Source organism: Gekko japonicus, unplaced genomic scaffold (assembly GCF_001447785.1).
Source record: "Gekko japonicus isolate JY-2015 unplaced genomic scaffold, Gekko_japonicus_V1.1 scaffold1784, whole genome shotgun sequence".
Classification (NCBI taxonomy): domain Eukaryota; kingdom Metazoa; phylum Chordata; class Lepidosauria; order Squamata; family Gekkonidae; genus Gekko; species Gekko japonicus.
In genome coordinates this window covers 146,923-172,650 of record NW_015168101.1, presented here as the reverse complement: position 1 = coordinate 172,650, position 25,728 = coordinate 146,923, and the positions used below count along the sequence as shown (strand labels likewise).

General features: G+C 43.3%; 1 protein-coding gene across 1 annotated transcript in view; it reads right to left on the bottom strand.

Annotated features, from left to right (window-relative positions):
* The window catches only part of LOC107113457 (latent-transforming growth factor beta-binding protein 1-like), a gene marked incomplete at its 5' end in the record, with an annotated part of 230,320 nt that overhangs the window by 58,074 nt on the left and 146,518 nt on the right, over positions 1-25,728 (bottom strand). The window contains one exon of the mRNA XM_015414785.1: positions 5,350-5,493. Within this exon, the coding sequence (XP_015270271.1) occupies positions 5,350-5,493 (144 nt within the window). The remainder of the gene's footprint in view (positions 1-5,349; positions 5,494-25,728) is intronic.

Below are 25,728 nucleotides of genomic sequence, written 5' to 3'. Positions count from 1 at the left end.
AACCGGCGGGTCAGCCATCAGTTGGAGTGCCTTCTCCAAGAGGAAAACTCTTAAACGTGCCGCTCTGTTCTTCCGAGTTTGTTTTGAAAACTGCGCACAATGTTCACAGGAGTCTGGATTGTGAGTCTCCCCAAGACAGAAAATACAGTACTTGTGGCCATCTGGAGGAGCCAATTTACTTCCACAAGTACGGCAACGATTGAAAAAATCCCCACTTCTTCGAATTTTTTCGTCTTCTTCTCCATAGACTGAGGAGAAGACGACAGCGACAAGGGGGGGGGGCAGCGGCCCGAAGGCCTGAGGTAATTTACCTCAGACGACGAAAAATAAAAAGTCTCCCCCTTTTTTTTTTTTAAACACAGAAAAAGAAAGAGAAACTGAACAAAAAACTGAGGCAAAAATGAGAGCTAGTCACTAAAAAGTGATCCAAAAGCAGCGATCCGGCCAGACCTCTCGAAGAAAGGTCTGCTCAGCGCGGCGGAAAGGAAAGAACTGGCGGGATGTCCGTGCCTGCCCTTCTGGGCATGCTCACTGGGGCTCCTGAGCATGCTCAGTTGGGCCAGGCACGAAAATCCTTTTAAGAGAGCTTGCTAGGCACCGGCAGATCCAGCGCAGGCGCACTAGATCCCATTGGTGTGAAGCACAGAGACCACGAAGAAGATCAAGTTGCCCTTAAAGACATAGGAGCAGGGGCTGGTTGTTAGCAATCCTATTTTTTCAAGGCACCTCGAGAAGGATTTCAAAAGCTTAACTCAAACACTGATATTTTGCTTTAGGAGGAAGAAATCTCCTACCCCACAAGGGAGAGAGGGAGGGAAAACGGGTGACCAGCTGCCACTTCTTTCTCTGCTGGGCTCTTCCACTGCCAGCTCCTCATGCCCAGCCCTGCCCCATACCAGCTCATTCAACAGGCACCATGCCCAACTGGTTAATGGGGTAATAGTTGCTCCTTGTCTGCCTGGGGTCATGGCAGCTCTCCCCAATGCCCAGCCTGCCTCCCCCGTTTGGTATCTTCACCTGCTCAGCTTTTTCATTCCACACCCCCACAAAGGAGGAAGGAAGAGTAGGTGACCGCCAACCATTTCTCTACTGCTGATCCCCTCCCTCCTGGTTTGGCCTCTTCCCCTGAGTGCTCTTCCACTGCTGCTGCTGGAATCTGTGCCCAACTGGCCCATGGAGAAGTTGCAACTCTTTGCCTGCCTGGACCTGTGGTGATTACTTCTTTGCCTGGCCTGCCACCACCTGCCTGTAAATGGAAAAGAGCAGACAGTTCCCCATCCACACAGCTTGTACGCCTACCCTGATCTATCTCTTTCTTTCTCTGGCTGAGTGGGGTGGGTTGGAGTACAAGCAAGCCCACTGCCATGGTGGGGCTCCCTGAGGCTAAGCTCCCCCCCCAATCTGCCCCCCACCTGCCCACCACCCTGGCTCCATCCTCACTTTGTTGTTTTTTGCCCGCCAAGCCCACTATGCCACAGCTGTGCCAGCCCACATCATGAATCCGTGTGATGCTGCGCCGCCACCTGCTGACGTCGCCACAGCCTGGCTCCTACTTCTGGTGCTTCCTTGGAGCAATGAGCCTGACTGCCTGGCTTGGCTGACTGGTGCAGTGGTGGTATTGGCAGTGTCAGGGGTGGAGGAGGCCTGAGGGAGCCTGGCAGCGCCCAGTGCAGTGGCAGCCAGTCGAAGCAGCGCGTTGCAGAGGGACGCCAAGGGCGGCTTGGCTGAGCCTGTTGCATGAGGTTTCTGGTGGAGGGAGGGGAGCTATCCAAGTCAGGCAAAGGGGAGATGGAAAGGAGAGGGCTCTTCTCATCCTCTGGCACTTTTACTTGATTTTTAAATTATTTCTTTGATGTTGAAAGTGACGTCATGCCTCCCCAGTGCCCCACCACCAAAAACTTCCTGGCTATGGGCCTGAGTACAAGGATCAGAAGTGGCTATTCTTAACCTGCAGTTGCTCCATAACTCTGGCTTGCATCAAATCCTGATTAAGTAGAAACTTGGTTAACACTAACTGTGGTTAACATTAGTACTGATGTAATTTAAATTAAGAATTTGCAAAAGAAAATGTAGGACAGGAATGTAACTGGTTGGAGTGCATGAACTCTGCTGTGGGGAGAGGAAGGGAAAGGAGTTTGTAAGCCGCTCTAAGACTCTGAGTGAAGGGTGGGGTATAAATCCAATCTCTTCTTCTTCTTCTATCTTGCTGTATATCTTGAATGATCAAAGAATATGGCATTTCTAGGCATCTGATTTATAATTCAAAATCAGCATCTCATTAATCTTACTGACACACAACAAAACTATTCCAGAAAATAGGGCTCCCTCAAAGGTAAGAATACAAATTATCAATGTATATATTTATAGTCCTAGTAAGGTACACCCAGAAAATTATGGGTCTGCACAAACCAGGTACTTTATGGAACTTTATTGCCTTATACTGTGATGACAAAGGTTTGGGGGCATTTACATCCATTACAGCCAGTTTGGTGTAGTGGTTAAGTGTGTGGCCTCTAATCTGATAGAATCCGGTTTGATTCCCCACTCCTCCACTTGCAGCTGCTGGATGACCTTGGGCTAGCCATAGTTCTGACAAGAACTGTCTATGAAAGGGCAGTTCTTGAAAGAGCTCTCTCAGAGCCACCTACCTCACAGGGTGTATGCTGTAGGGAGGGGAAGGGAAAGGAGTTTGTAAGCCACTCTGAAGGGCGGGGTATAAATCCGATCTCTTCTTCTTCTAAAATATCTTACTGATGTAGTACATAAAATACTTCCAGCTAAGCTAAGGCGTTTATTTTTTACTTAACTGTTATCCAACATTTAGATGTTCATTTTCATTCTTCAGGAGAATGCATGTTTGTTTCAGTGGATACGAACTGGCAGACACATTTATTCAAATGTAGCACACTTACAACACATTTTTTTCTTTGATATTTTGCCAAGGTCAATAAGTGTACTGTGGGGGAAACACCCAGCTGAGTGCTATTTTATCTTTGTTAGTCTAGTCTGTGGTCTCTCCTCATCAGATAATTACAGTTTTCCATAATGTGCTGAATTTCATAAACTTCAGCGGTTTTGTGGTAATAGCCATTGCCCGACAAGAAACAAACCATGACTATAATGTGTCAGAGAAATACAGCTGAACTAAACCAGTTCTCCCAAGGTGAGAGAAAGCGCAATACCTTATCCACCAAAGAACACATTTTCATTGGATACAGGCCATACATCCAGATGATCCAGAGCCAGAATCTTGAAGAGCAAAAACCCACCAACCCCTAGGTAGCACCACAAACCACAGCAGTTTTTACACCATTTTTCAAGGAAGGAAGGCCTGAAACTAGTCTACAAGGCAGGAGAAGCGAACTGCTTGTTGCAAACATAACACAGTGTCTAGTGGCACCTTAAAAATCAACACATGTGGCATAAGCTTTTGTGTGCCATAGCAACTCCCTTTGTCAGATGCATGAAGTGGTCACATAGGTGAGTAGGTATATATATTGTGAGTACAGAGAGGTGAAAAGCAAAATTATTCTTGACAAAGTGCGGCTGAAGGGCAAGAAATGCCACAGACAGCAGTTATGCATGTCACAGTGTTATGTGGAATACAAATAAACACAGAATGCAGTCAAATGAGTGCAACATCCAAGCAGGGCGGATAGAACTCTTGTGTTGTTTTTGCTGCAAAAGATGGGTGCAGCTACCCCTATGGAATCTGACACTCATTGTTGAGAATGTTTAATCCTATTTTATATTTAAATTTCTCCTCCCATTATCTGTCCAAAAGTTTTTAAAGAACTGTTTACACAGCTGTGAATGAGGTTTAGTCATGAATGTTTGGAAATGGAGAAAGACAAACTTTAAAAAAGAGTTTACATAGACTGATGTAGATCTACATGCTTATGATTTCTTTCATATTATTAGCCTCTTAAATACACAGACTGGTTTGTAAGAGGTTTGCTTTTTAGTACACGTCTTCTGTAGCAAAACAAAAAATAGTAGAATACATCTGTACTCTTCTGTATAGGTGGATAACTGTGGAACTGGGTTGTGTCTTACTAAAACTAGTATTGTTGGTGCGGCTCATGGGAAGGTGACAACTGTAGACATGTGATGAGATATGTGATGGAAGGTATTTCATCACAGACAGGTTTCTTTCCTCACACAACTCTTGCATTCTTGCCTTATGGTTTTTCCATATACCTCTATGCAGAAGTGATGGGCTCTCCGGAGTGAAGTAAGAGGCACAAAACAGATGATGTCAATCTGACGCCAAGAGGATCTTAAGTATGTTAACCTTGTTTGGGGTCTTTGGGGCTTTATTTTAACTTGCACTATAATTCTCAAGCTTATTTTTGTGTACTGATTTCAAACACCTAATAAGCCACTGTAAGGGAAAACTCCTAAGCCATGTTTACTCAGAAATAAATTCCACTGAGTTCAGAAGGACTTACTCCCAAGTCAGTGTGCATATGATTGTGATCCAAGGCTTCTAGAAATGAACATCTATTTTAAAAAGCCTGCACACACAAACAGCATGTGAATTGCAGTAATATAAATACGGAAAATGGTCCGATTAACACATAAAACTGGAGTGTAAGGGGCATGAAATTCTATCACATTCAAATTTGGAACAAAAATCAATTAAACGTTTTTCAAAATATCGGCCCTGGTCACACAGGCCAGATAACGCAGGGGGGAGGTGTGGCTGTTTGCCCCGGAGCAAAATAAAGCGCGGTAGCCCGATCACATGGTCCCCTGAGGCTTTGTGCTTAGGCTGTTAGCTGGTGATCACACGGTGATGCTGGAGCATGGCAAAGAAGTGGCGCAACAAGCGTTCTGCGTTTGTGCATATGCACAGTTCCGCAGAGCAGCACTGCTTTCAGTTACGTGTTTGTGCGCATGCGCTTACGAAAAACATTCGGTTTGCGACAGGATGTGGACGGGTGCCAGATGCCACAGGATACTAGCGCTCCCGCGATCAGACGGCCGCCCCTGCCCCGCGTTTTCCGGATACTAGTGCACTTTCCGCGGTACTTTTTTACTGCGCGTCTTCGGCAGGATGCCACGGGTTGGCCATGGGTGCGCTACGCTTCCCAGATGTTGCGGTGTGATCGCACACCAAAAATCCACCTGACATTCGTGCCTTTAGCGCGGCAAATCCTCCATGTGAACGGGGCCATTAACAAGCAAAATATACTGGAGACTAAATAAGCCTGTAAATACACTAAAATACATTAAAATAATCTTAATTGTCACACTGACTAAATGTTCACCCTGTTCTCCACATTTTGACAGACTGAAATATGTAGTGTTATCCAGCTTCTGCATTTGAAGCCAGTGGGATGTTACCTGGTGAGGAACGGAGGCGACACTGTCCAGTCATTGGGTCATACTCCTGGTTTTCATCGGAACACAGACACAGGAAGGAGCCTTCTACATTTTCACACAGGGCTTCCCCACACACCCCGCTCAGCATTTCACATTCATTCACATCTGGAAAATGAAGAACAGTAAAAATCTTTTTAATTAACAGCAGGTTTTTTTTAGGAATTTATTGTCCCTGAGATTCACATACCAGTATTTTTAGCGGAAAACTATCATTTAGGGTATTTTTTATTTTAAATACATCTAATGATGTAGGTTCCCAGAAGATGAATTGTATACCTTAAGATAAAGATTCTTAAAAACTCACAAAATACAAGCAGTGGCTGAAAAGTTATCCTTTTTGTACTGCTGCCATTTTGCTACACAAATACCTATTCTCAAAAGTAATATAACAAATAAGCCATTGAAGTCAGCTGAAGCAATTTCCATAAATCAGTTTGGTAATTCTGGAGCTTTCTTGATCATGAATACCTCAAACACTGAATGGACACTGGAAACAACTTGTGTGACAACACAAAAGATGGAATACACTCTCACACATTCATACCTTCTAATATTAATTATGTGCACAAAAGATGGAATACACTCTCCCACATTCATACCTTCTAATATTAATTATGTGCTTGCAACACATTATTTGCCCATAATATTCATTGTTATGGGGTATTCGTTTACAGTAAACTGGGTTTGCCAGGGTCTACTTGATAAAAAAAACTATGTGATACTATTCAGTCTTGGGTGTTCTCTGCATCTCTGTGAATGTACTCCTTAATAGGGATGGGCAGAAAAAAACTGGGGAAATATGGTTCGTTTCGGTTTGTGGCATGTCCATTTCGTGAGCCACGAACCATCACAAACGTTTAGGTGCCAAATGAACCAGTGAGGCTCATAAGGTGGTAGCCCCCCCAATGTGCTAGAGGCACCGAACTCACAGGAGATCTCCGGCTGACTCTCTTCTACCTGCCCTCCAAGTCTAATGAGGACTGGATACACAGGGTCCGAGTTATGGCCCCCTAAAGGGGTGACATGATCGAGGTTTATAAGATTATGCATGGGATAGAGCAGGTAGAGAAAGAAGTACTTTTATCCCTTTCTCACAATAAAAGAACTCGTGGGCGCTCAATGAAATTGCTGAGCGGTTGGGTTAGAACAGATAAAAGGAAGTACTTCACCCAAAGAGTGATTAACACATGGAATTCACTGCCACAGGAGGTGGTGGTGGCGGCTACAAGCATGGACGGCTTCAAGAGGGAATGAGAAGAAGAGAAGAAGAGATTGGGTTTATACCCCGCCCTTCACTACCCAAGGGAGTCTCAGAGTGGCTTAAAAACTCCTTTTCCATTCCCCTCCCCACAACAGACACCCTGTGAGGTGGGTGGGGCTGAGAGAGCTCAGACAAAAACTGCTCTTTTTCAAGGACAGCTGTTATCAGAACTATGGCTTGCCCAAGGTCACCCAGCAGGTGCAAGTGGAGGAGTGGGGAATCAAACCCGGTTCTCCCAGATTAGAGTCCGCACACTTAACCACTACACCTAACTGGCTCTCATATATGGAGCAGAGGTCCATCAGTGGCTTTAGCCACAAGGTACAGATAGGAACTCTCAGTCTGGGGCAAGTGATGCACTGTATTCTTGGTGCTTGGGGGGGGAGCAACAGTGAGAGGGCTTCTAGTGTCCTGGCCCCACTGCTGGACCTCCTGATGGCACTTGGTATTTTTGGCCACAGTGTGACAGAGTGCTGGACTGGACGGGCCATTGGCCTGATCCCACATTGGCTTCTCTTATGTTCTTATGTGACGCCACAAAAGTACTTTCTGGAAAAATGACAGGCTCAGGTTCAGAAGTATATAGAACAGACGCTGTGCAAGCTAGAGTTATCAAACTTGCCAGGAACCTCCCCCTGATGCTCCTCTACATGCCCTCCAAGTTATGTGAAGATTGGACTTCGGGAATCTAAGTTATGCCTCCCCTGCAAAGAAGATGCCACCAGGAAAGTGCTTTTGGGGAAATAAAGTGTATAGAATGGACCGCCTGCAAGCTACATACACCAAATACACAGTCGGTAGAGTTCCAACCCCAACCCCCCCATTTTGAAGTTTGGTAAACATTTCGACTGAGCAGAGACAGTCTGTTTGGAAATGTATCCATTCACAAACCACCACAAACTCCTTGAAAGTTCATGCCTGTTGAATTGCCACGAACTTCAATTTGCAATTCACAAACTGGCTAAAATTCATTCTGCACTTTAGCTCGTGAGCCGGTTCGGGCCCATCCCTATTTCTTAGAAATTGGTAAAAAAACCCTGACTGGATTAAACTGTTGAACTAACATCCATGGGATGAAGCAACTCTCAGTTCCGTTGCTTCTTGAACATTTGATATACAGAATCATTCTTGTGACTTTCACACAAGTAGGGCACAGCTCTAAAAGGACTGACTTTTCAAAAATGTTGCAATTCCTGTATTGTGTAGCTCTATCATTGTAGCCATTCTGTTGTGAACCTTTTCAGTGTGATAAAATAAAGGCGACCACAGGCTCACAAAACAGCACTGAACTATCTTCTCCAGAGTAATGCTATGAACAATGATGGAAGTGTGCAACGTCAAATAAGAGTAAAGTTCTCCAAAACATTTAATCCACATTCATCACTGATATTATATTTCAAGTATAACATGGTAGTTCGAAAGTATCATCTGCTTTCATCACTGGCTAGCACAGCTGTTAAGCAAGATTAAGTCGACAGTGTTTTCCCCTTCCATTTCCCATCTTTCAATATACTAACAGGTAATTTTACCATCATGCATCTTGTATGTTTTCCCTCTGTCTGAGTTAACATAACTGATGCTTTCAAAGTTCTCTGAAAGCATTTACAACAGTCATAGCACTGCCCTATAGAGCCCTGTCATTTAATGATTCTAAGAGAGGATGAAGGATTTTGAAGAGAACACGGAATCCACACACAACTCCAAATTCACAGATCACCTTCAAGCAAGCAAAGACATCTAAGCTAGCTGGCTCCTATTGTAGCTGTAGCGTGTTTAGAGTGGCATGCTTCTGTTGTGATCCTTAGTGCTCGTTTAAATACTTCTGCACTGTCATTTTTGTCACTCGTTTGTCTCTGTTGCTTCAGGGTCCCCCCCCCCCAATGTGTTTTGCTCTCTCTCTAGTAGTCCCAGAGGGAGCAAAACACGTGTGGAAAAGGGGGGCAGGAACCCAAAGCAATAGGGAAAAATGAGTGACAAGAATGACAGTGCAGAAGTGGCCATAATGTCTCTATAATATTAAATTAATTATTTTTCTCCATATTGTATATATTTGGACTTGTCACTAAATGAAAACTCCATTCCTGAAAAAAGAAGGCAAATTATTAAGCAACATTTTAAAAGAAAAAAATTAAGAAAATAAGTGACACCTTATATAGCATCAGTCACAGTTCACTGGAAATACACAGTGGTAGAAGCCTTACTGTTAAACCAGGAGGGTGAAATTCAGGAACACATCTCTATTTGGTTGAGCAAAGTATCTTTGAATACCTAAAACATTGCACTGATTAAAGATGGCTTCATCAAGTGAAATCATATTTTGATGAATCCCAGTTATGATAATTACATTGGAAAAATATACCAACACCAGAAATTCTTTCACAATTCTTGTTCCTTCCAGCATAGAGCCACTTATAATGCTAAGTGGCATGGGCTCACTGTTCAGCTCAGTCAGCCTCTCCAGTGCCTCAGCCAGGTAGGCTTGCCAAGTCCCCCTGGGGGGCAGGGGAACCCCCCGCCCCAGAGGCCTGTTCCCCGCTGCTGGCGGATCGGCCCCTGGGGGGAACCCCACCCCCACATGCACGTCACCAGGAAGTGACGTGACGACAGCGTGCCTGGCGTCGTCACGTCACTCCCTGGTGACGTGCATGCGGCTCAAGCCGCAAGCCGGGAGTCCCCCGCTGCAGCAATTTTTTCACTTGGCAACCCTACAGCCAGGTCAAGCTGAAGGTGACTCTGATGATGGCTCAGAAGCAGTGAGGAATGCCTCAGCTCAGTTGACTAAGAAAATACCTGGGTTGTCAACAGATGCAGACCCTCCCCAAATTTACAACCAGAGCCATCACCAAGTTATGGGGCATTCCCCAAGATTTACAGCAGGAGCTGTGGACAAGCACGAATTCTTCCCAGGAATTACAATCTACCTCAGAGGAGGAGGAAATCTCTGCCCCTATGCTGCTAGAGCATCATAGGGAAAGGAGGCAACGGCAGAAGTGAATGTGGCAGTTAAATGCTCAACCATGGAAAAACTGTTGGACAAGAAACACCTGGACAGGGAGGGGCTGCTGCAGTTCCATAAATAGTGAGCAGTTACAGCCAATTCTTTGCTGGCGACAGATTTTGTTCCAGCTCCCTGTTTTTACCCGTTAAGTCCCTGGATCAGCCTTACTTTCTGACTCCTTGTGCTTCGAGCTTCATTCTGGACCTGACTATGCCTCTTGGACTTGTTCTCTGTATCCTGGCTCCTTGTGCGCTATGACCTTTGTTCTGGACTTGACTACGCTTCTTGGACCTGCCTTGCATCCTGACTCTTTGTGCTTCAACCTCTGAACTGGACCTGACCACACCTCTTGGAACTCACCCCGCATTGATTCCTGACCTTGGTGCCTGGACCTCTTGCCTGGGACTTAACTATAGTTGACTACCTGTCAAACCCAGACCTCAGGGGCCTTTCTGTGACTTATTGGCACTGGGCCTTTTGCCTTGGCCATGAAACACGACTCTAAGTGACTCTAACAAATAAACTTAAAACCTTGCTGAAGTCATGATTAAATATCTCCTTGAGTGATATATATATTTGGTTCGTCAATTTCCCACTTCACCTTCACATAATCCAGACCTTCCTGCTGTTGCTTTTGCTTCTGTGTGCAGTAAGGCCATGTGCTAAACAGATTTTAAAAATGAACTGAAATTGCAGATATCAATACTGCAGCTATATTTGGCGTATATGTTACACCAAGGAAAGAGAACATTTTCTTTTAAATCTCCAGAACCATCCAGCTAACTTAGCCAGAAATTGTACTCAATATATTATTTGGCCGTAAAAAACACTACATAGGAAGGGGGGGGGGTATGGATCAGAGCTACTGTACTGGAAAGCAGAACTTTAGTTTTCCTTCCCATGCCATTTCCCTGTCACCAATTCAGTTTACTTTTAAACCTCGTAGAGAAAAATGGAATACTGAACATGAAAGCTTGTTTTACCTGAGGTAGAGAAGGGCACTCTGAGACATTTGGGTACTCTTCTTCCCATGAGACCTGGAGACAGGATGTAGGCTGCTCTTTTCCAACTCCAGTAGGGTGGGAGTGCCCACCACCTGCAGTTTGGAGATTTTTGCAGCTCAGCCACTAACTGTTGAGTGTACCTCCCACAGACCAGAATCCCTGGCCTTTAACCCAGAAAAAAGCATTCAACTGATGAACATGGTGACCAGCTAAAGCTGTTTTTTTCAAAACAGGAAAATGAAAAGGAACTAAGAAAGTCGGCACTGATGTTGGCCTGGCAGCCATCCTCCCAAACAATGGATAATTCATAAATGTCTCATTGAAAGGACAGCCCCCACTACAGCAAGGTGGGTCCAGGATGTCCTCCTCTACTTCAAGTAAAAGAAAGCTTCATGGTAAGACATTTTCACTTGAAAAAAAGAGGACACTCTGAGATGTTTGAGAGCAGGCCCGTAGCCAGGATTTTGTAGCTTCTGGGGCAGATTTTTTTCTGGTAGGGCTGAAGTTCTCAGGGCAGAATGAAAAGCCATTTAGCCAATAGAAAGCTGTTACCAGGATAGATCTCTAAATTGAAAGCTGTCAACCACTTTAGATGACAGTTCTCAGCTGCTGCAAGTTAATCGCTTCTGCCAGTCTAAGCAACAATTCTGATAACAAGCTGGCAGGTGGGGATGATGACTTCTATAGTCATGAAAGCTAACACTTAGGCAGTAAAACTCTCCTAAAGAAGACCAGTTTCTTGACACAGAGTTAGAAAGGATCATAGAGATACGAGATATGCAGATGACACTACATTACTGGCAGAAAATAGTGGACTTGAAAGACTACTGATAAAGATTAAAGCAGAAGTGCTAAAGCACTTGAACATCAAGAAGAAAAAACAAACAAACAGATAAATAAGTTGATAGGAATCACACAACTTTAAGGTTGATGAAGAAATTGAAATTGTTACTTTTTATTCCTTGGCTCAATCATCAACCAAAAGGGAGACTGCCCCCAAGAATTCAGAAGCAGATTGAGACTGGGAAGGGCAGCCATGAAGAAACTAGAAAAGTGTAAGTGTAAGGATGTTTTGCAGGCAACCAAAATCAAGATAATTTATACTATAGTATTCCCTATTACTGTGAATGAGTATGAAAGTTGGGCAATAAAGAAAGCTGAGAGGAAGAAAGTTGGTTCCATTGAAATGTGGTGCTGGAGGAAAGTTTTACAGATACCGTGGACTGCCAAAAAAGACAACCAAACGGGTTCTAGATCAGATCAAACCTGAACTCTCCCTGGAGGCCATTGTACTCTAGTCATATTATGAGAGGACAAAACTCATTGAAAAAGATAATAATCCTAGGAAAAGCTGAAGGCAACAGGAAAAGAGAAATACAAGTTCAAGTTTATTCAAGTTTAACAGCCCATAAGCCATCCACTGTAAAATGAAATTTAAATTTGAGAACTAAGAGTGTAAATTATACAGACATCATAATAAAGTTTTTTTTAAAAACACATGGTATGACAGAAATTTGCCATGTCCACAATATAATTCTTACAGAGGCTATTTAAGAGTACTCTTAGTCTTGAAGTGTCAGAAAAGGTCAAAAGCTTTGATAACCCTTTTCTAAGAATTTTTTCTCTGGCTATTGCATACTTTGGGCAGTGGAAAAAGGTGTGTAAATCCACCACTGCCAAAGGACAGTCACAAAGATGCTGATCTGGAGGTATCTTTAGGAAATGGCCCTTCATCTGGGCAGTTGGAAGTGCATTGCAGCGTGTGATCATATATGACCTCCTCAATTTTGGAACCACCAGTACATTAAAATGATGAGGTAGATCAAATTGGGTTTGATACTTGATTCACAGATGAAAAGGAGAACATTTCCATTTGGTGTCTTTTCGGAGGGAATCCCAATTCTGTTTAAGCATTTTTTCTTTAAGTATTGTTTGTCTTCCTTTGGTTAAACTTAGTTTCTGCAAGCTCAGTCGGTTCATTCTCATGTCCATGACTCTGTTCCATTCTTTTTTTTTGGTAAACAAATTTTATTTTCTCAGGAATACAACATATAAAATTAAATCATTTCGTTCTATCAATTGTCTACCCCATTCCCAGTTCCTCCCCTCCCTCCGTTGGCTTCCCGCAATGCTTCCACCCCTGCTCCAAATTACTTCATATCATCAACTATATCAATTTCTTGTCGTTACAATCTAAAGATAACATCATTTGACTTAATATTGATCTAAACATATTAAGTTTTGTTTCACATCCCAGTTCTTTTCCAGATATATTTTAAAGTCACACCATTCTTGAAAAAACACGTCGTCTTCTTTATTGTTCAGCTTCTTCGTAATTTTGTCCATCTCTGCCATGAACAGAACTTTTTGTATCCAGTCTTCAATTTCTGGCACTTTCTCTGTTTTCCAAAATTGTGCATAAATCATTCTCGCTGTTGTGATTAAGTACCAGAATAAAGTCTTTTTAGTTGTATTGACTACTTCCATTTTCAGTCCCAAAAGCAGAATTTCCAGTGCCTTTTTGAAAGAGCATTTCAGATTTTTTTGCATTTCTTTGTGGACTTTTGTCCAAAAGTCAACCGCTTTCTCACAAGTCCACCACATATGATAAAATGAGCCTTCATGGCTCTTGCATTTCCAACACTTATTTGACATATTCTGGTTCATATTTGCAATTTTTTTCGGAGTCATGTACCACCTATACATCATTTTATAACAATTCTCTCTAACATTGGTACAAGGCGATATCTTAATAGAATTTTTCCACAAATATTCCCAGGTTTCAATAGACACTTCCGTATTCATATTTATCGCCCATTTTATCATTTGCCCTTTTACAGTCTCATCTTCAGTATACCATTTAAGTAACACTTTGTACATTTTAGAAATATTTTTCCCCCTCCACTCTCCCAAACATTTTCCATTTCATTTTTTTCCTCTCTAAAACCATAGTTTCTTTTATCTGATCTAAAAAGATCAAAAATCTGCATATATTTCAACCATTCATATTCATATTCAATTTCATTCTGCTTTTTCATTACCCATTCTGTTCCCACTTTTTTAATTAGATCTTTATATGGCAACCAATCTTTATCTCTATGTCTTGAGTAAGATGTTAACACTTCCACTGGTACAATCCACAATGGTCTTACATCACAAAAGTATTTTTTATACCTCATCCATACCACAAATAGTGCTTTTCTTACCACATGAAGCTTAAAAAAGCTATCCATTTTTGTTTTGTCATACCATAAATATGCATGCCAACCAAATCTACAATCATGGCCTTCTAACCCCAGTAACTTATCATTTTCTAATTTCACCCACTGTTCCATCCAGGTTAGACAGACCGCTTCATAATATAGTCTAAGATTTGGTAATTGTAACCCACCTCTATCTTTGGCATCACAAAGAATTTTCATCTTGATTCGCGGTTTCTTGCCTGCCCAAACAAACTTTGATAGTTCTTGTTGCCACTTAAGTAGCAAATCTGTCTTACTAAGTATTGGTATTGTTTGGAACAGGAACATCAAACGTGGTAGGACATTCATTTTTATGACTGATATTCTTCCCATCAGTGACAAATTCATTTTGTCCCATTTCTTAAAGTCTTGAGTTAACTTAGTCCATAGTTTTTCATAATTGTTCTTATATAAGTCTATATTTCTTGCAGTTAACTCAATACCAAGATATTTCGTCTTTTTTACTACTTCACATTGTACCAGGTCTTGCAGTTCCATTTGTTTTTGTTTCGTCATATTTTTACAAATAAGCTTCGTCTTATTCTTATTCACATAAAATCCGGCCAATTCTCCAAAGTCCTTTATTTTTTGGAATAGTAACGGTAATTTGTCTGTCGGGTTTTGCACAATGAACATTACATCGTCAGCAAATGCTCGATATTTGTATTTAAGTCCTTTGTGTGTCAATCCCGTTATCTCTTGATCTTGCTGTATTTTTTGTAGAAGTATCTCCAACACCCAGATAAATAATAACGGTGATAGGGGACAACCCTGTCTGGTGCCTTTCTGTACCTTGAAGCTATCTGTCAGTTCTTTGTTTACATTCAGTTTAGCTCTTTGTTCAGAATAGATAGCTTCAATGCAATTTCTGAAGTGTTGTCCCACTTCTATTTTTTCCATCATTTGCAGCATAAACTTCCAGTTAAGATTGTCAAATGCCTTTTCGGCATCGATAAATAAAAAAGCTACTTCTTGTTCAGGGTGTTTCTCATAATATTCAATTGCGTCCATTACTATTCTTACATTGTCTCTGATCTGTCTCTTTGGTAAAAAACCAGCTTGGTCTTCTGAAATCACTGTTTGTAAATAGTTTTTCACCCTCTCTGCAATAATTTTTGCAAAAATCTTGTAATCATTATTCAAAAGAGAAATTGGCCTATAGTTTTTCACATTCGTTGGTTCTTGTCCTTCCTTTGGTATTAATGAAATAATTGCTTCTTTCCAAGAGTCTGGCACCTTCTTACTCTCACGTATATCGTTGGATAAAGCTTCCATGACCGGAACAATTTCTTCTTTCATTTTTTTATAAAACTTTGCGGTAAATCCGTCCGGTCCTGGCGCCTTCCCCAACTTCGCTTCTTCAATTGCCTTCCTCACTTCTTCTTTTTGAATTTGGCCATTCAGTAATTCCTGAAATTCGTTGCTTATTTTAAGTAACGGAACCTTGTCCAAATATTTTTTAATCTTCTCAAGATCTGTTCTATTTGCTTGGAATAATTTAGCATAATACTTGAAGAAACTTCTCTTTATGCCAGTAGGGTCAACGAATTCTTTTCCTTCTTCTATTATTTTGGTTATCATTCTTCTTTCTTTTCTAGCCTTAAGTTGCCACGCTAAAAATTTCCCCGGTTTATTTGCCCCTTCAAAAGATTTTTGCTGTAGCCTCTTTAAATTCCAATAGAGCTCCTGGTTTAAAGTTTCATTCAGTTGTTCTTTCAACAACTGTAATTCTCGAATAATCTTCTTTTTCCCTGGTTTCTTCTTTAATTCTTTTTCTTTTTGTGATATTTTTTCCAACACTACTGTTTGTTTTTGAAATTTTTCCTTCTTTTGCTTCGCATTTTGAGAGATGAGAATCCCTCTCATCACTGCTTTATACGCATCCCACACCACCTGAATTGGGGTCTCTTTATTCAGATTTTGTTGGAAAAATTGCTTTGTTTCTTCCTTTAACATTTCAGTTACATCTTTTTTATCCAACAAATCTTCATTAATTCTCCAAAGAAAGGATTTGTTCCTTTCTATAGAAGTCCACAAAACAGGGTTGTGGTCGGAATTACATCTTGGCAAAATTTCAATTTTATGTGTTTTCATTGACAATTCTTCTGACATCCAAATCATATCAATTCTGGAAAAAGAGCAATGTCTATTGGAATAAAAAGTAAAATCCTTCTGCGTCGGGTTCCATTTCCTCCATACATCCTCTAGTTTTTCCTGCTTGACTATTTCAAAAAAGTTCTTTGGCAATTTTCCACTAATTTCGTTGCCTTTTTGTGATCTTCTATCCAAACGGTCCACAGTTCCGTTAAAATCTCCGACCAAAATGACTTGTTCATAGGTTTGTCCTTGTAGATGTTCAGTTAAGTCCTTAAAGAATTTTTCTTTTGCTCCATTGGGTGCGTATAGATTGATCACCAATGTCTTTTTCTGTTGGATCAAAACTTCCACACCCACATATCTTCCATCCAAGTCTTTAAAAATTTCTTTAGGTTGTAAATCCTTTTTCACATATGTCACAACTCCTTTTTTCTTGTTTGAGGCCGAAGAATAAAATTCTAATCCAAATTTGACATTTTTTAAATATTTAGTATCGGAATTTCTAATATGAGTTTCTTGCAAGCATATCACATTACAGTTTTGTTTTTGTATCCAATGATTGATTCTTTTTCTCTTATTTGGTGAATTTAGTCCATTCACATTCCATGACAACAATTTGTAATCCATTGTAAATTTTAAGTTAAATTTCTCCAAAGGCATCTAAATTGTCTGCCTTAAATTTATATAAGTCCGTCACCGATCTGATCTGGACCCTCCCACTTTTGTAAGTAAAGGATAAGCCTTGTGGAATCTCCCATCTGTATCTGATATTCAAGGTCTTCAGTTTGTCAGCCAGAGGTTTATACCTTTTTCTATCTTGCAATACTGCTCGTGGGAGCTCTCTCATCACCATGATCTTGTTCCCTTCAATTTCGAACGGGACGGTAAATTGTTTCTTAAAGATGTCTTCTGTTGTTGCTCTTGTTACAAATTGTACAATTACATCCCTTGGTAAATTTTTCTTTTCCGCAATTCTGGAGTTCACTCTGTATATCAAATCAAAATCTGCTTCCATTGTTCCCTCTTCCTCTTCCAAGTACAAAGTGATCGCTTTTATCATTTCCTCTCTTATGTTTTCATTCTCTTTTTCTTTGATACCTCTAAATCTCAAATGAGTTTGCATTCTTCTGAACTCCATCATTGTTTCAGATCTCCTAAATTGCTGAGTCAAAGAATCCTGTTTCTCTTCCAATTGTTGCATTTTTTCCTCTGTCTCTGTAGTTTTGGTTGCACTAGCCTGTATTTCTTTTCTGACTCCATCTAATTCTTGCTTGATTGAAGTAATTTCTGTTGTAACCAATTCTTTTAATGCTGCTACATTTTTCTCCTGGGCTTCTTCAATTTGTTTCAAGTGTATCTGAGTTTGCTTTGCCATTTGCTCTTCCAGTTGCTGCTCCATATGTTTTTCTTGCACCCCCAACCTTTTCTCAATCTGCTCACCCATGGCCTGAATCGCCTCCATCATTCTTTTCTCCATCAATTCCATGGCTGCATACAATTCTTTCTTATCCTTCTCCCTCTCTTTTGACATTTTAGGGGTTGATGTTGAGCCTGTCCTTGGTCTCACAACTGGTTGAACGTCAGGGTCAGAATTGGTTCGTTTCGGTGCCCTTCTGGTCTCCGTTTTGGCGATTTCTCTGCGGTGCGCAAACTTACACAACAAGTTGTTTCTTCTAGAAGATAAGCTTTCGATTGTCCAAATGCGTCTATTTGCGCTTTCAAAAATCTTCTAAAAGGTCTTTAAAAATCAAATTAAGTTAAAGTCCTCCTCAAAATGTCGGGCACAACTTCTCTATGGTAATTAGGGATAGAGTAGGTCGGTTTGGCGTTCTGCAGGTCCCGTCTGTTCGCATACACTCACATCCGGTCCTGCAGTTTGAAGAGTCCGAGTTTCTTCCTGTTGATTGTTACCCTTCTAGGATATCTTCTCACTGCTCAACCTACTCGGAATACTTTGCCGGTTACACCAACCTACATCTTCCCGCGATACTGTTCGTCAGTTTCGGTTTTTTCTGCTGCGCGCTCAGCTCCGTCCTCACCGCAGGAATGTTAAACAAAATGCTTTTTTGCTGTTTTATAGCCTTCAATCAACTATTTCTTTGCCGGAATCAGAGTTCTGGGAATATTAATTCTTTATCCGCTCATCCGCTTGATTCAATTTATTTTTTAACGCAGTTCGCTGGAGAGTTGCTCGGCACTTGCCTTCTTCGCGGGAGGAGATCAAAGCCTGTTTCTGCTTCTTCCGAAGCGGAATCACGCCAATCTCACACTCCCTCTTAGGCGCTGCTGCCTGCTTGTCCCCCCCCCTCGCTGGGGAGCGATGCGTTGGGCTAATAACTGCCCAAACTGTCGAAAGCGGCCGTCGCCCACTTCGCACAAAAGTGAAAGTGCGTCAGTCCTCCATCTTAGCTCGACCGGAAGCCGACTCTGTTCCATTCTGACCAACAGCACTCATGGCCTGCTGATATAGTAAAAGCTGGGAGATCCTCAGAATTTAGCAGTCTGCACTTAAAACTAACTATGGCTTTCCAAATTATTGTTGAAATGTTTGGAAGGCCCAATTCAAGTCTTACAACTGAAGAAGCTAAGCACGGTGGTAAAGCAAGTATTTTGCAAAAAGAGACTACCTGGTCAAGTAATTATATTGGGCCCAAGAACCAAATCTGGGATGCATACAGTATACAAGTGTCTTGTATGCCTTCAGAAGTGCTGACACATACTGATAAATTGGACTGGAACACAATTCCCAAGTATCTAAATTCGTTAACTACTTGTAGTTTATATGCACCAATTTTCCATCTTTTATTTGATCATTTTATAGATTCTGAGAATACCACGATCTTTGATTTATCCTCATTTATTTCTAGAAGTTTGCTATTCAATAGGCGATAAATGCGTTTATAGTGCGCTTCAGTCTGAACTGAGTTCTGGAGAGCAAAATGAGGTCATTGGCATGAAACAAAGCAGGTAGTGGATGATTTTCCAGACATGGCGTGTGGGTGGAGATGTCCTGTAAGCATGGGACAGTCATTCAGATACAAATTGAACAAGTGTGGTGCAAGAACACAGCCCTGATGAACACCTCTTTTAACTAGTATTTGGTTGGATATAGTTCCTGAGTTGTTTAACGTATAGTGAATTTTCAGAATATTCAGTATTAATTTCGGCAGTCTCCTAGGTAGAGGCGCAGCATATAGTTTGTTCCAAACCCATGCGTGAAATACAGAGTAAAAAACAGCCCTTAAGTCAATAATTGCTGCAAATAGAGAGTTGGGTGAATCTAGCACATATTTGCTTACCAGTGAGGCCAGCATAAAACAGTGGTCCACACAATGAGTGGCCCTTCCTGAAGCCTGCTTGTTCCTCAACCATTATTTTCAAAGAGGAATACCAACATTCAATGGAATGACTTAATAAAGGAAGCCATGGTCTTCAGTTTACAAGACTGAATCCACAGGGTTGTAAGTGACTTGACAGCACATAACATACCTACAAAATGAATGTGGACACTGATGCCTAAGTGGCTGCTTTGCAGATGTCGACAACACAGGCATTTACACTGAAAGTTGCTGAAGTAGCTGCACTCCTGATTGAATGTAATAATAATAATAATAATAATACTTTCCATTTATTAATCGCTTTCCCCAGTGGGCTCAAAGCGATGTACAGTTACTCCATATATAGACAAGGGACTAACAATGTTCGTAGGGGATAGGGAAGACAACATATATTGACTGTAATTGCACGCGCCGTCACTGCCCGGTGTAGACGTCTTCTGGCTGGCTCCGTCATTTTCCCGCACGGCTGCTTGCTGGCCAGGCCTCAGGACCCGTATGTCAATCGCCACACTGCCACCGCCTGGCCGGAACGTCCATTGCAGGCGTTCTTTTTCGTAGCCGGGAAGCTGTTTTGCCTTTACAAGCCTTGACCAGGCGTCCGACCGTCAGCTAACGCCCTCCCAGAAGGGAGGTTGGCGTGCCCACCCTCGCTAAGGAGTGGTTCCCATTTTACTCGCCAAAGCTTTCGAATCGCTGGGTGGACGATGAGCTGGGGACAACAGGCTGGCTGCTCACACCAGCGCGGGGCTTGAACTAACACAGTTCAGATGTTAAGACAGTGGGATATACCCACTGTGCCACCGCTCTCCTATCCCTCTGATATTCGCAGCCCATGACAGCAATGCACTAGTGCTATATATTCCCTTGTCCACCTGCTAAAATTAGATTTGGAAGACTTCTGCCTTTGCTCACAGGATGAAAGACTATAAACAGACAGTCCAACTTCCTGAAAGTCCTAGAGCACTTAATATAGATATATAAAGCTCATCTATGATCCAAAGAGTACCAGGATAATGCTTGTTTGACTTAACTGGGGTGGGGTTTGGGCTGGCAGAATGGGGTATACTGGATGCCCTGTATCCTTGTCTGGATTTGAACCAGAAAGACTTGTAATGACTACAAAATCTGGGTAAGGAACAGTGTGAATGAAAGGACCTGCAATCATATTGCTTGGATTTTCAGTCTTCTCTCTTACTTGAGAAAGACATGGCTTCTTCTTGTTCTTTGTCTTCACTAGGATCTTGTCAAGGTTTTTGCCAAAAAGTCTAGAAAAGGTCAACTATTACATTAGCATTGGTGGTATGCATTGGTGGTCCAGGCCTTGAACTACAGTGTCCTGTGAGCTGTAACTGCAGAAGCCATGGCTTTGGATGAAAACTTCATGGAATCCAGGCTGGCATCTGAAAGAGACTGCTTTTTCTAGCTTCTGGAGATAAGCTGACAAATGGTTACTCAAGTTGGATATTCACTGAACATTTTTCTTAAGCAATGGACAGAGGCCCTGGCTGTGATAGAAGTGACAGCTGAAAGCTTTACAAATAAATCCGTTACTTTACAAGATCCACAGAGCACAGCATCACTGCTGTGGTAAGTGGTGTCCTTCAGAGAGCCCCTGCCCTCTAGGCCAGGCATCCATCATAGGGACTTGGAGTAGCCTCTTGGCCTTTGAAGACAAGGAGTATAGCCTTCAGCAATAGCCAGTACTGACCCTCTGGGTGACCAGCATGGCCCAATTCTCTTTCATTTCTGAGGTGAAGAAATATGGGAAATGGGGAAACCGCTGCTAGTTCCTTAGCAAACCCACAGGACCTCCACATCTCCAGGAATTTGGTTCCTTTGGGGATCGGGGCCATGAGCACTGTGGAGGCTTTATAGAGAAGTGAGGGGAGAACTTCCACTGAAAAAAACTGTTAAGACTGTTGCACTTGGTGGTGTGTATCCTTATCTGGCAATTCCCTTGCTCCCTGTCTGAGTTCTTGTCTGAGTCCCTGAAAAAGATGGTGGAGGAATCCTCCTCTTGTTTCTGAGAAAAACAGGGTGACTTTGTGCAAGGGTGGCCCATGGAGTGCTTTCTAGCAGTCTTTGAAGGATCACAGAGGCTACAGACAAAATGTTTTGCATCTCTTTGCAGAGCCCATCCGTCATGATCTGGGCTGTGCCACCAGAGGCCTACTAGGCCCAGGGAGCCTGGCTAGCAGTAGGTGAGGCTGGGCCTACAACTCCCAGAAGCCCCTGAGAGGTTTTGGAGCCAAAACTGGCCAATAGGAAAAGAGGAGGGCTTGGAATAAAAGATCTGGTGCAGCAGGAAAAGCTGTTCTTCTTCCCAGGAAACAGGGCCAGGAGAGGCTGCTGCGGGGAAGAGTCCCTCATCCTGAGGGAAGGGTGAGTAGTCTAGTGCCACTTGGAATACTGAGCTAGGGACAGTATATATTTAGACGCGTTAGGGCATTTGATTTCTTTTTTTTCCACCCACTTACTGTTGTTATTTTGCACCTTGTTTGTTTGACCTCTTATAAAATAAACTATTTTCATTGTTCACTCTGCCTGGTCCTCTGCCTGTTATTTGGGCAAGGGAGGTCTGAAGGTCTTGGGAGGGTGCTCTGGGCCTTCTCAAGGGAACCTAAATCCAGAGTGGTGGCAGCATCAGGTGACACCCCACCTGAGCTGTGACACCATCATTTGGGAAGAATTCTGGGGGAACTGGGTGGGGGAGAGAGAGTGGGCTGTCCACTGAGGTCTTTTGCTTGTGGATCAAGAAGCTGACTGCTGATTAACTAATAGCTCCATTCAAACCTGTAAGCCTGAGGGCACAGAGAAGACATTCCTCCATTCTGTGGAATCGCAGGGGGTTCCTGCCTCCTTACCACCACTATCCCACTGCAGAAAACATTTGCTCCTCATTATTTACAGCCTTGGCAAGCTCCCTTTGCCACCTGCAGGCTTCTTTTAGGTATGCTTGACTTTTTGCATCAAAAGCTCCATGGCTGTTTGTGTTCCGCCTGAGCAAGTGGCTCTTTCTCAGGAGGAAGGCAGGGAGGTGTCATGGGATGCTTGTGCCAGAATCATCTTCCAGCCCTTCTTCCAGGGAATGACTCGCTCCATCTCTCCAGACGAGTATGCTGCTGCATCCAAGGCTTCTGCCAATGGGCTCCCAGAGGACATTGCTGCAATTAAAGGAGCCCCTGGCAATAGCAGAGCTGAAACAATTCTAATTTGCCCTATTTGGGCAAATTGATTGAGAGGGCGGTGGAGACGTAGCTCCAGGGCTTTCTGGACGACGCTTCTGTCCTAGATCCACTTCAGTCCGGCTTTCGCCCTGGTTATGGGACGGAGACGGCGTTGGTCGCCCTTACTGACGACCTCCGGAGGCATCTGGATCAAGGGGGTGTGGTGGCGCTGGTGTTGTTGGATCTGTCGGCTGCGTTCGACACGGTCGACCACCAGTTGCTGACCCACCGCCTTGCCGACGTGGGGATTCAGGGACTCGCCCTTCAATGGCTTGCCTCTTTTCTCCAAGGTCGGGGACAGAGAGTGGAAATCGGGGAACAGCAGTCCCAGAGGCACCCACTTGAATGTGGTGTTCCTCAGGGGGCAGTGCTTTCCCCGATGCTTTTCAACATCTACATGCGCCCTCTTGCCCAGATTGCCAGGAGGTATGGGCTGGGCTGTCATTAGTATGCAGATGACACCCAGCTCTATCTGATGTTGGGTGGCCGGTCGGGCTCCGACCCTGAAGATCTTCAACAGGGATTACAGGCTGTGGCTGAGTGGCTCAGGCTGAGCCGGCTGAAACTGAACCCAGCAAAGACGGAGGTCCTGGGCCTGAGTCGGAACGGTTCGGGGCTAGGGCTCCCTCTCCCGACCTTCGATGGGGTACCTTTGGTGCCTGCGTCGGAGGTTAGGAGTTTGGGAGTGCTCCTGGATTCCTCCTTAACAATGGAGGCCCAGGTAGCAGCCACTGCCAGGTCTGCATTTTACCATCTGAGGCAGGCTCAGCAGTTGGCTCCTTTCCTCGACCGCAAAGATCTGGCTACAGTGATCCATGCGACGGTCACCTCAAGGCTAGACTACTGTAACGCTCTCTACATGGGGCTGCCTTTGTCGCTGATCCGGAGGCTGCAGCTGGTGCAGAATGCGGCAGCTAGGCTGCTGATGGGCCTCCCCAGGTGGGAGCACATCAAGCCTGGGTTGAAGGCGCTGCACTGGCTGCCATTAGCATACCGAATCCGCTTCAAAGTGCTGGTACTCACCTTTAAAGCCCTATATGGCCTGGGTCCGACCTACCTGAGGGACCGCCTTTCCCCGTATACACCCCCAAGAGCACTTCGGTCGGGGACCCAGAGTCGCCTAGTGGTTCCGGGTCCCCGAGGTACGGTATGCTGCGACAAGGGCTAGATCCTTCTCAGTGGTGGCCCCTACCTGGTGGAATGAGCTCCTGGAGGAGATCAGGGCCCTGCGGGATCTTTTGCAGTTCCGCAGGGCCTGCAAGACGGAGCTCTTCCACCAGGCTTTTATGTAGGGGCTGCCGCTCCCACCACCACCAACGACGGAAAGATCATCAAAGTTGGAGCGCCCTTGTTAGCCCGGCGACGAGGTGAACTATACAGCAGCAAGACCAGCCGATTAGCTTGGACTTATACTGCTGGGACGATATCATTACAACTAATGCCGGCAGGGGTTGCTCCCTGCAGGTGCCAACGGCACCATCTTGGAATTTGAAGCACTTTATTATTATCAATAGTATGTTGGTTGTGATTTTGTGATTTTATTCGATTTTATGAATTTTATGTACGGGCTTGTGCCTTTGTAAGCCGCCCTGAGCCCGCCTTGCGGGGTAGGGCGGGGTAGAAATACCTGAATAAATATAAATAAATAAATAATTAAACAAACAAAAAAGCAGAGGAAGGGAGAAGCTTCTTCTTCTTTGATAGCTTAGAGTTAGAAGGCAAGGTATAGAAGTATAAAGGAAAAGAGCAACCTGGGAGCTCAAGAAAGGAATTTTGCAGAGATCTCGAGAAGCCCTGCCCTGAAGGTGGCGGGTATTCCTTTCCCACTGGAAATGGAAAAGAACAACCTACTTCCTGCCTCCAGGAATCATGGGGAGGAGAGTACCCAAACATCTCAAGAGTGTCCTCCTCTCTTCAAGTGAAATAGACAGGAACTAATACTGTACTACATTTTTAAAGCAATAGCTAAAAGCAGCCCAGGGGCCATTTTCAACCAGGGAAATGATATGGGTGGCCGAATCCATATCTCTTCTTTTGGCTGCTTTTTCGGATCAAAACACCATATGATGAGTTCCAGTCACAGAACTGCAGCCACATATATAGTTTGGCCCTCATTCGCTGACTTCAGCAGGCACTGTATGTACTTATCCCAAGTTTGTGTCACATGACAATTGCCATTTTACAGTGTACAAAACTCCATTTTCAGAACAAACTCTTGCAGAAGCATTCAGCCTTACTGGGTATATGTGTTTTGGCATTCTGCCTTAGAATGGCTCAACACCTTCTTCTGATTTCCTTTTAAGATGTACATTTGGTTTCAATTTGATCAACAGACTTTTCCATAGCAGCTCCCACACTGCTGAACAGCCTTCTGGAGAGACTGAGGAGATTTTGAAAATGGCGCAAGGCCTCTCTTTTTCAGCAGGCCTTTGGTTTAGTCCTCAAACTAGCCTGTTGTTAAAACAAATGGACAATCTGTATAGTATAGGGTGAGCAGTTTTTATTTTTAAGATTTTTGGTAAACCGTTTTTTTTCCTGATTCAAAGCTATGGTTGTAGCTTTTCGCCTACAGGTTGATTTTAGGTATAGTAATTATTATTTTTAAATGGGGTTTTGATTGTGAGCCAGCTCATAGGAAGAAGGATTCACATGTTCAAAGAAAGAAATAGAACTTAATATTTATTCAACCCTCTTTGTCGCACACAGGCAGTCTCTTTGTTCCTGAACATTTACTGGAGGGAACTGGTCAGACTACCCTTGCAAGATTTCAGGAAGAAATGCAATCCTTCCTGAAATTCCCAGTTTAATTGGCCACTGGTGTTTTAATTAGTAGAGGGTGGTTCACTCTAGTGCATGACTGCCACTACTCTAATAATCCAAGGGACTGAAACTATGGTTTTGTTACTGCAGTGGGATGTTTTAATGAAAAGGAGCTCTCTCTTGCTCTCTCTAACAAATGCTTGTGCAAGCCACACGTGCCTTGGATGGAGCTGTTCAAAGATGGGGAAGACCTTTGGTCTTCAGCTTCATAAAATGGCCTGAACCCAGGATTTCAGATGCTTGTAAACTTGCCCATCAGTGGCCTAATGCCAAAGTACTGCTTAATGCTTGCTGTAGACTAGCCCACTACAAATTCTGACTTTTTCATATTAAATACTATGTTTGAAAGTCCT